The sequence below is a fragment of the Fonsecaea multimorphosa genome (genome assembly GCF_000836435.1).
Source record: "Fonsecaea multimorphosa CBS 102226 unplaced genomic scaffold supercont1.6, whole genome shotgun sequence".
NCBI classification, from domain to species: Eukaryota; Fungi; Ascomycota; class Eurotiomycetes; order Chaetothyriales; family Herpotrichiellaceae; genus Fonsecaea; species Fonsecaea multimorphosa.
In genome coordinates, this window is record NW_015971640.1 from 427,694 (window position 1) to 438,286 (window position 10,593).

At 51.1% G+C, this 10,593-nt stretch overlaps 5 protein-coding genes across 5 annotated transcripts; 2 read left to right on the top strand and 3 right to left on the bottom strand.

Annotated features, from left to right (window-relative positions):
• Positions 1–273: 273 nt before the first annotated feature.
• On the bottom strand, positions 274–3,157 carry Z520_03890 (uncharacterized protein; the record flags this gene model as incomplete). Its single annotated transcript, XM_016774400.1, has 2 exons — positions 274–2,565; positions 2,618–3,157. The coding sequence occupies 2 exons, from the start codon at positions 3,155–3,157 to the stop codon at positions 274–276; spliced, it is 2,832 nt and encodes a 943-aa protein (XP_016634327.1).
• A 1,090-nt stretch (positions 3,158–4,247) lies between these two features.
• Positions 4,248–5,928, top strand: Z520_03891 (uncharacterized protein; the record flags this gene model as incomplete). Its single annotated transcript, XM_016774401.1, has 6 exons — positions 4,248–4,474; positions 4,530–4,729; positions 4,793–5,073; positions 5,114–5,422; positions 5,476–5,691; positions 5,743–5,928. 6 exons carry the CDS (start codon positions 4,248–4,250, stop codon positions 5,926–5,928), a joined length of 1,419 nt encoding a protein of 472 aa, XP_016634328.1.
• Positions 5,929–6,881: 953 nt separating this feature from the next.
• Positions 6,882–7,963, top strand: Z520_03892 (uncharacterized protein; the record flags this gene model as incomplete). The annotated part of the gene is made up of 2 exons (XM_016774402.1): positions 6,882–7,699; positions 7,795–7,963. The coding sequence occupies 2 exons, from the start codon at positions 6,882–6,884 to the stop codon at positions 7,961–7,963; spliced, it is 987 nt and encodes a 328-aa protein (XP_016634329.1).
• Positions 7,964–8,232: 269 nt separating this feature from the next.
• Z520_03893 (uncharacterized protein) lies at positions 8,233–9,339 on the bottom strand (the record flags this gene model as incomplete). Its single annotated transcript, XM_016774403.1, has 1 exon — positions 8,233–9,339. One exon carries the CDS (start codon positions 9,337–9,339, stop codon positions 8,233–8,235), a length of 1,107 nt encoding a protein of 368 aa, XP_016634330.1.
• Positions 9,340–9,628: 289 nt separating this feature from the next.
• On the bottom strand, positions 9,629–9,925 carry Z520_03894 (uncharacterized protein; the record flags this gene model as incomplete). The annotated part of the gene is made up of 1 exon (XM_016774404.1): positions 9,629–9,925. The coding sequence occupies one exon, from the start codon at positions 9,923–9,925 to the stop codon at positions 9,629–9,631; it is 297 nt and encodes a 98-aa protein (XP_016634331.1).
• Positions 9,926–10,593: the final 668 nt, after the last annotated feature.

A 10,593-nucleotide genomic window follows, 5' to 3' on the forward strand; every position in this document is an offset into this window, starting at 1 on the left:
AGTAAGTAATGGCTTTACCTCGTGCCTTGTTGTGGTGGAGCCAAGTCTCACGGGCAGAAATCAGCAGAACGGTCCTGCAGATATGCCTTTTGACAAATTATGGCACAATCCCCTTTGCCTCTTAGCTGAAGCAGAACTATACCAATTGTAGAAGACAATTATGCAAAGAACAGCAGCGCTTTCGGTCCCAGCGACACTTTCAACAACCCGGTGCTCAACGTCTGTCACGATACAAAAGCTACTTCTCCTTCTGATAGAGGTGATTTTTCATATCTAGTCGTCTTCTTCCCTTCTTCGCTTTCTGCCGACCTCTCGTATGTGAGAAACACAGAATTCCTTCAACGGGGCGACAACCCTCTCTTTGAGTAGGAGACTGATTGGTGACTTCGACCCCTTTTGAGTGTCCATGTCCCGGCTGCTTTGCACGCCCGTGAGGCAGGCTCTGACGACATTTGCATATGCTGATCCCATTAGAAACGACAATTCGGGGACTTTCTGTTGCAACAGGACATTGGAAAAGGTCTGATTGTCGACTTTATCAAATCGGCTCATGATTTTGTCTATCGGTGACCAAAAGCCGACTTCAACAAGCAGGATGCCGAGACTATACCAGTCAAAGTGAGGTCGGAACCGTTTGAAGTTGTGGTCTTGTACATCGATATATTGTGGATGATGATAGCGCTGATGTCTGCGGTCTTGCAGTGGACCCTCTGTCAGGTCATCGGCGGCGTTGTGACTGTGTTGGAAACCGATAAGATAGAGTTGATGCACACGTGGTGCAACTGGTCCTACCCTGTTGTGGAAAAAAAGCACGTTGAAAGGCGTGAGATCTTTGTGGTACCAGTTCACATCGTGAAATGCGACAAGGGACTCTGTGAGCTCCAGACTCAACTGCACACGGCTTTCCCAGGGAGGACGCTCGAGAATCTCATGCTTCTCGAGCAATTCATGAAGCGAAATAGGCCGTAGCTGGGCCAGGTCTTCCTGATGCTGCGTTGGATAACCGTAGACCAAATCGAAGCAGAAATTGGCCTTATTGTCGTATATGCCAACGAACGGAAGTACTCGGAGCTGTGGAGCAAGGTGTTGATCCGTTAACAGACGGCAAAGGCCATCGATACGGAATTCGAGATGTCGACGACGGTAGACATCTTGATAATGTACACTCTCGACCACAACAGGTCGATCTTGTCCAGAGACCTTGTCTGTGACGATCGCAGATGTATACTGGCCAATGTTTCCTGTGTAAGTAATGGGGTCATGTAGGAAGTAAGTTGAGACGTCGGCTGATGGTGATGAGGTGTCTTCAAGCTCCGCAACTCGATGTCTTATTTCTGCCAAGCGGCTGATCCTGGAATCACCTAACGAAGGTTTGAGCATTTCAAGCACAGGAGCTGGCTGCTGGGGATTGGACGGTAATTTCGAGAGCACTATCGATTCAAGCCAGGAGCCTGCACTGGATCGTCGTTTAGGACTCAGGTGGTTCAGTAACTGTGTGTTCAATATGCTCACTTCCAAAAAGGGCTGACTGCTCGAGGTTGAGTTGCCGGTCCTGATGTTTTCTAGTGACCTGTGGAACTGACGCAGGATTTGAACTGTTGAGTGAAAATATTCTCCAGTTTGCGTTGCGCCGAGTGAATCCGAGTAGAGCTCAAGATCTTGACAGTGCTGCCAACTGACAAATCGGGCTTCTTCAATGGTAGCGCCTGGTGATGAGGCTAATTTTGAAAACAATGTTGAGAAGCGTTCCGAATAGGCTTTAATGGTGCTGACACAAAGTCTCGCCATGACCATTGAGGCTGAAGGTCGACTTTGAGGAGAAATCTCGAGCATCTCGGTGATGAGTTGTACGACGTCTTGAATGCTTTGACTGCCACTTTCTTGCGCAATGCCCTGAAGCCAGGTACTCACCGCGGTATTTGGAGCGTCGCCATTGTGGTACAAAAAATAGCACATCGGAGGCATCGTAAAGGCTCGAGCATCACGGAACTCTTTCACCCCGGACGGACCTTTCACCAGATAGACAAGTACATCAGCTGCGATGCAGCCTAGAGAGAAGATATCGGTAGCTCGAGTTGTATCACGCTCTTGATATGGACGTCTGAGGTCCACACATTCGGGTGCCTGACAATAATCGCGCCGGCCTTTGAATGGAGTCAAAGAGGACTCTTTGATGTTTCGGATGCTCGAGAGTCCAAAATCCGCAAGGATGAAACGATCCCCTTCGACGAGAACGTTGTCCAGGCTAAGATCTTGATGGTGGCCTTTATGTGATGGTTCGTTATTGTCAAGGACCAGTTCATGTAGGGCCCAGAGTCCACAGGCGAGACCTGAAAGAGAACACAGTATTCGCTCCTGGGACAGACCTTCAGGTTTCGGATTCGCCAAATAAGTGCGAAGCGTTCCACCAGTGACATAAGGAGAAATCAAATTGTGCTTGGATTTGTAGGTGTAACACCCGACAAGTTGTAAGATATTTGGATTCTTGAGAAGCTGCAGCGTAGAGAGAACGCGAATCTCGTTGTCATACGTGGTATCATCGAAGTCGTACTCTTTTCGGACGAACTGCACGACATTAACAATGACGAATATCGAAACAGGTATGGATGAGTCTTACATTGGTGGTGCCTTCAAAGGATTGAGGTTGGTGAGAAGGATGTATCTTAATCATCGATACAGAACCAGAACTTCCAGAACCCATGACAGTATCTTCCAGGTACGGCAGGATGGTATGCAGCTCCAGCAGGCGGGGCATGATTCTGCCTGAAATTACTGGGACACAGAATTCCCACTGCTTCTCGAAGAATAATTCAACATAATAGGCATCTTGAAGGACTCCCTTGAGAGTGTCCTTTGCAAAAGGGAGAAGGTCGTCTGTAGGTCGGTTGCGGTACTGATCCTTTCGGATGAATTGGTCGAGATGAGTGATGGCTCCTATCAAGGCAAGGATTCCAAAAACTTTCCGAGCGTCCTTGATCACAAAGTCGACAACCTCGTCTAGGTGATAAACCGGCAAGTCTCCACGAATGATGTCTTCGACCGTTTTTCTAGAAAGCAGCTCGAAATATTCCTTTTCGGGCACAAATTTCCGTCCGTCCGAGTTCTCGACTCGAATCTCGTTCACACGCCTTTGAAATGCACTGCAACGAGCATTCATTTTGCTTTAAGCCCATCCACTAGTGAATCAGAGGAGACCGAATCCTGGGACTTTTAGTCACTGGCGGTGACGATGTCTCGGTTGGCTCCGGTTGAGGTTTGGGGCTTCGATTTGTTGGAAATGGACTCGATCTCTTTCTGAGTATTATTAGCTAAGTCTTCGCCTGTGGTGCGCCGATGATGAGAGTAGCTGACATCTGTAAGCTCACGAGGTATACCTGATACTATCCAAGCGTCGGCATGCTCCTAGTTGACGTTTGGCTTCTTGTTTCTCACAGCGGAAAAGAGCCTCGTACCGTCACATTGTAAGGCTGGTCAAACAGCCTGTCCAGCAGCTGAACTAAATCAGCGCGCTTGATGTATCTGTTTGGAACGCGCGAAATGGCCATCGAGTAATAATTGCACACAAGAACAGGGAAACCGAAGGAATCAAAGCTCAGCACACATCAGTCAAGGCAGATATCATTTGAAGGGTGATATGCCGAACACCACAAGGCGTTGCTCAATTCTGCCCGTGGAGCGCTGAGGAGGGCGGAGCAGCGGTCAGAGCCACAGAAGGATAACATGTAATATTTCGCGAGACGTGGCCCAAAACCACCCCAAGGCTTGATTAATATCATTTGATTTGCTTGGGCACTCCGGTGGCTTGCGCACTGCCGCAGCTTGCGACAAATGGTCATGAAGTTCCGGCCAAACCGGTCAAGGCCCATCTCGTCTAAATTTCGCCCAAAAGTAACGTTAGACCTTTCCCCCCAACACCAAACCAATCCTTTTCCGTTTTCCTGCTTTGACGGCATTTTGTCCCACAGAGGCGTTCTTCAATGCGCTGGGCAAAGGCAGTTTCTTAACCGAGTGGTGTCTTCTACCTAGGTACGCACCTTCTTTACGCTTGGCGGCAGAACCCATCAGTTGCCTTCTGGGTCAGCTAACGATGTTGGATGCTGTATTGTTACGTTAAAGAAGGGTGGCCATAGCGCCCCAGCCATTGGAAACGTTGTCTTTGGACAGAGCCTCATATCACTCACTCTATGCCCGCGAAAGCTCACCACAAGCTTGCGGGAATTCATTTGCAACCATCTCGCATCGGTATGATGGTTTCCAGCTCGTTATGCCGTGTTTCATGGGACGACCATGGATACTTCCAGACCGTAAAGAGGAAACTTTTCTTGCCAAACGTTGTCGATGCCCTTGCACTCTCTGTCAGTCTAGATCAGCCGACGAAAACCCCACGCCTCTCCAAGAAGCGGATCCGGAATATCTCAGACCTTTCTGAATATATACATGATGCCAATGCAGTCAAACGGCAACGCACGTTTCTGTATGCACTTTGCTTAGATCCGTTACAACGTTCTTCGTATTCACATTTTGGGCAGCATCATATCACAAGAATACTCTTGGGGTCGTCTTCGCTTCACCCCCGAAGCTTTTCAGAAGCTTATGTGCTCACTGGAGATCTTCTCCCCGTTCTTGGACGTCGTGTGCGCCTTCGGTGTCAAGAGCAGCGATGATGAGCGTCTGATTCACGGGTTTCGATCTGATGCGCTGTGGGAAGGCTGTCTCAATCGACCGCACGGTAAGTCTCTATTCTGCAGACTCTCCATTGTGTTAATCCTATACCATGTGCTGATGGGTTCAGAAATCTGTTACAATATTCTGTACATGGAAAAACATGACCGTGAGCTTCGGGACCCTTGGTCCTTGAGACAAATGGGGGTGTATCACCAATTAGGTACACCGGTCCGAGATCCTCGATGGATAATTTTGAATGCCACTAGAGATGTGCTATCACGACTGGAATTGCTACTTCAAGCTGGATCACACCAGTGCCAGATGGCGTTACATTGTGAATTCCTCTCGATGCTCAGCTCCAACTGGATCCTTTACCTCGAGTACCTGAACTCGGAATGGCGTAAATACGTAAGTCATGGATCAGGTTCTGACTTGGGCCACCTGACAGGAGCAGGATGACAAATCCCGATACGCGACAGTCGATGCAAAGGAAGAAGGCTACAGCATATCCTCTCTTGACGTCCAAGAGTTGCACGCACTGGAGATCAAAGTTCACCGTGCCGAAATGGCCATTCGATCCTGCCTGGATATCAGCAACAGCAGTCAAACCTACTTTAGATCGTTCTCTCAACTTGATGGCCCGGAGCTGAGCTGTGTCGAATGCCACAGCGTGCTAGAAACCGTCGCTGCGACTATGGCACGCCATATTCATGAGCTCGGTAGCTTGGACCGGCGCTTACGAAGCACCCGCGATCTGGTAAGCCCGTCAAAGAAAACTGCACCACGCGTGAGCTCACCATCGATCATTAGCTATTGCAGATCCTTGCGTTCCGCAATGAAGACCTTCTCCAAACATTCAATCGCGCGTCGTGTGCTACGCTCGAGGCACTTTTCGAGATCACAAATCAAGGGAGATACCAACAGGAGACGCTCACACGCCTCCTGGGACAGGGTCAAGCAGATTCAGCCATGCTAAAAGCTCTCTCGGTAGTGTCGACAGTCTGTTTACCGGCGTCCTTGGTTGCGGTAAGCATGGTCCGAAAATTCAAAAGTTTTTCTCAGCTAAGATCATGATAGTCAGTATTCTCTTCGAATCTCATACAGACAACAAGCCAAAGGCATCAGGACCAGTCTGCCTCGGGACTTGTCCCATCGCCACAGTTTTGGCTATATTTCGCCATCGCCCTTCCACTGATGGGAGTTACGTTTGCGTGGATTACCTACCTGGATCACAAAGCGCGTAGAAAAGGCCAGATTACCTAAGGCTTGAGGCTTGCCATTAGGTTTCAGAGGCGAAGTCTGCTTTGAAGAAGTCATTCGATATCACCAGGTCTTTGGTGATATCGTGTGATAAGAATGACATGGTCCCTTGGTGAAGGAATTTGTGAGTGCAAGTATAAAAGGGAAGTCGAGGCGTCCCAGTGCGCGCCGCTCCTTTGCCCGTGGACATGCTCTCTTCTATATCTTCCTGTAGTCCGGATCTCGAACTTTTGCTCGAGCAGATTCCTATTAATCAGTAAATGATATCAATAGCTTGGATGGAAGATGTAGATGTGGACTCGGCGGGGCGGCACGCACTGATGCTAGCGCGATATAAGGTGGACGCTCTCACCGCCAACAAGAGTTTTTCAAAACCTTGGTTGGTGGGTCGTGCCCTAGGCATGTGGCATGGTGGGGTCCGGCATATCCTGGGCGTTATCCTCTCAATCCAGCCATTCACGGTTTCAAATTGTTGTCGCTGCCAGCCAGCCTTGTTTTCGGGGGCTGACAGGCAGTGGCCGTGCGACAATGCCACCGGCAGTGAAGCTGCAGCACGAGGTTTGGCGTAACAACCAACCGGTGGCTTAGCGCCAGACGTGACTGGCTGTGCTGGCAGCAGCAGCAAAGCAGTTGCGCCGAGCGACAAAAAGAATGGCGCTGTTTTCTCTCATCACCAACTTTGAATGGCAACTCTGAGTGACACCTGGAGCGGCTCTTAACTTGGGAGCTTGGCGAGTGTGCCCGCGCAGGAATACCAAATTTGCCCATTTTTTACCCGGTTGCCTTGCTTTTCCTCGAATAACGGTGTCAGAACGACGAGGATCGATTGTTTTGGGAAGACGTTACCTGACTTAAAGGCATCATCGACATCTTTCCATCCTGACTCAATGTCCTCTCACACTCAACATCCCCCGGCGGCGCGGCCTCTTATTATTTCGGTCGTCGGTGGTATCAACATGGATCTACTGATGAAGGTACACCGCGCCCCAGACACTGGCGAGTCCATGGACGCCCTATCCCTCATCCACCTCCCCGGCGGCAAGGGCGCCAACACTGCCATCGCAGCACTTCGGGCCAGTCGCCCCAACCCTGCCCGGGGCACCACTCCAGGTGGCCAGCGCGTCACCCGATCCACCAGTAGTGGCGACCAGGACATCAAAATCTGCATGAACGGTGCCGTCGGGGATGACAGCTATGGGACCGAGCTCAAGGCCAAATTGGCCAATGCTGGCATCAACACCGCAGGCGTTCGTACCATCGAGGGCGTCAGCAGCAACCTCTGTGTCGTACTGGTGGAGACCGACACGGGCGACAGCCGCAACGTGGGCTACCCCGCGGCGAATTTGCACTGGGCGTTGCCCGCCGACGGGTCCCTGGCGAGTTTGGGCGACGGCACGAGACCGGATCTGATCGTCACTTCCCTGGTGGTGCCCCGCGTCCAGGTCGAGCGCATTTTGGAGATCGCAGGCGAGGAGGGCATCGACACTCTTCTGAACCCATCCTCGCCCGAGTACCTGGTCAGCAAGGTGTATCGGCACCTGACGCACCTCGTGATGAACGAGTCCGAAACGGCCATGTTGTTTGGTCGCCCACTCGAAGAATTGGTCGGCCTGGCAGCATACAAGGAAGCAAGTGCCCATTTCGTGGACATGGGCGTCCAGAATGTGGTCATTACTCTGGGCCAAAAGGGCGCCTTCTATATGACCGATAAAGGCGAGTCGGACTTGGTGGACGCCGTCAAAGACATCGATGTCGTGGATACCACTGGTGCTGGGTAAGCCAATCCTTTTCCTTGATGTCAAAACAGAATCATGATTCCATCTACGTATATAGCTCAAGTTCGCTAATCAATTTGTATAATCTGCTTAGAGATACTTTTGTTGGCACGTATGCGGTCGAGTACATCAAGCAGAAGCGATTGGGGAAATGGGACATTCGTCGAGCCGTTGCACGAGCCTGTAGCGCAGCAGCGAGGACAATCGAACAAGTGGGAGCCCAAGAGTCTATTCCATGGGCCGACGAGATCGAGAGGTCATAGCCCACAGTATCTACAGCATGACCACTTTTACCATCACGTCCGAGGACCGACGACACAAATGATGTATTCTTCATTACACATGTTATCATCCAAGGTTGCTCGAATACCACGGAGCTGCCGCTGCAAGGTATGAGATTATCATGCAACCTCTCAAATACAGATAGAGCTGCTCATGCCAGTCATCCAATTCATTTTTCCTTGCCAATGCTACAAAGGGGAGAGACCAACAGGCTAACCAGAGACACCCTCTAGCCTCTTGAAGCCCTTTACTAGTGCAGCGGGCAAAACAGACTCTGACGTCCAGGATCCCCTTGCAGAAGCATTATACCTTGATCTGCCGAAACCCTCTGTTCCGGGTCTTCACGGAGCATGTTCTCGGTGTTGTAAATCAGGATGTTGACCACCACATGCACACCTTGACCACGCAAGGCGCCGAGCCAGTTGTGGACCTGGGGCAAATTGGCCCGAAAGGCGATCGTCTCACGGTCTTCAGTTGTGAGCTTTCGTGCTTCTTGGAAATCTCGCAGTGACCGCCGGCAGCAAACAGTCAGCATCTCCGCGAACGCACACCCCAGTGAGAACACGTCAGCCTTGGTGCCGCGAGCCTGGGGATGGTCTGGCCGGATTTCGGGAGCGCGGTAAACCGATGCCCCCCAGACAGAAAAGCTTGCGTTTCCCTCAATATCGTCTGGGACGTCGTCTTTTGCCATGCCGAAATCAGCCAAATAGATATCGCTGCCCTTGATCAAGATGTTTGAAGGCTTGATGTCTTTGTGTTTGATATTTAACCGGTGGGCAAAGGCTAGCGCGTGCATCAAGCAGCCAGGCCACGGCAGCATTTGCCTCAAGGCGTCTTGAGGGTAGCTCCATCTTATGCAGTCTTCCAGGTAATTACGGAGATCCATCTCGCAGGCCGGCTTCATGAAGATACTGCAGACTGTGTCGCTTCGCAGCCAGAAAATCACGGTGGTAATGTGAACGTGGGTCAACTTCTCCATGATACGGAATTCCTTTTCGATTTCCTCCTTGCGCCGCCGTGCAGTTGCACCGCCGACCAGAATGTTTTTTCGGGCATATATATTTCCAGTAGAGATCTCTTCCACTTCGTCAACCTGCCCGAAGGAGCCTCGGCCCAGCCGCCGCAATGTTTTGAATCTTGGTTGTGTCTCATTGCCAGAATTGAGGGTACTCAGTACACCGTTGGTATAGTGTTCGTGGGATGGAAGGGAGGGTCTCGAGTATAGTTCTTGTTCGGCTCGCTGCAATGCAGCCTCAAAGGTGGCACGTTTTTCAACGAAGGTCTCCACTAGTTCTTCGTAGTTGAGAACAGTCTGCGGCGTTCGAGGATCAAAACCAGTAGCTGAAATAAGAGACATGGTGAGCATCCGACGAAGGACAGCCCGTGTTTTGCAGAGACTTACAAGCGGTGCGGAGGCATCTCGTCAAGGATAACAGTCGATCCATGTACGCGCTGAAAATGTCTTGTAACGGCTGCTGGACGTTTGGATCATTGGGGAATCGGTTGATGTCGGCACCCAAGCGCGGAACAGCAAGATTGAGTCGCCCCAACAGGTCAATGATATCTGTCCGTCGTACGTGAACCTTGCTGTAAGCATACTAGGACTGCGTCAGGCCAGCTCGTCTTCGCAGGGCATCTGGGTATCTTCAGACCTGGGTAACAGCGAAGAGGCCACCATACGTCAGGCCAGCCAGTGTGTTGGGCGGATTCAAGCCCAACGCCGTATCAATGGCACAAGCGTAGCTATCGACGCCATTACTGTGGATCTTGGACAGCGCACGCGCAGGATATTTGTCTCCGTATTCGCGGCAAAGAGTCTCAAAGTGGAAGCGAAAGGCACTTTCGTTGACAATCTCTGATGGGATAGGATGCCCGATGTTCTCGAATGAAGCTTTGTGCTCTTCGAGCAAGCGGCGCCATGTGCCGTACGAAGAGTGCGACATGAAAGCATGTGAACAAGGGTCAAATGCACCGCGCCGGTAGAGCAAGCAGCGCAGGGGATTGAGGTTTCGCCCGACAGTGGCCGAATATTAGCACAAAGCATGCAGCAAAGAAAGAATTGAAGACGACAGGCTAGGCTGGTGGCTGGCGAGCTGGTCAACGTCGAGGCGCAGTTTGATGCTCATCAGTCGGGCGCCGCTTTTAAGCGCGACTCAGGCGAGTTCACCACACAGACGAGGGGAAGAGCAAAAGTAGCCGTTCATCGCCCTATCAAGCAGCTTAGATGCCAAAATGCGCCATCTGATTGCTGGCGAAGATGTGAGATGGTTTCCTAAGTAGCACCATAGTCCATTTCACACAGCGGCTGATTACCTGGGTAGTTTTCTGTGCCTTTGAAGATTTACCCACTTCAAATGGGTCCCTTCTATCAGGATTCAGGAGGTGGAGGCCGCCCCAGTATCCCTTAGCCTCGCTGCGGGGCGCCTTGGACGTCCCGAAAGCTTCACAAGAGAGTTTCCCATTGGATCAACCTAAGCGGCTGTTCTGCGCTCCATGAACGTCCAAAGAATTCGCAAGGGCTGCGTGACGTTGAGAATGCTATCTGTTATTCATCTGTGGTCGCTCCTAGATCGTCAGCAATCTTCGCCCATCTGCGGTCGGGGGGCCCTTT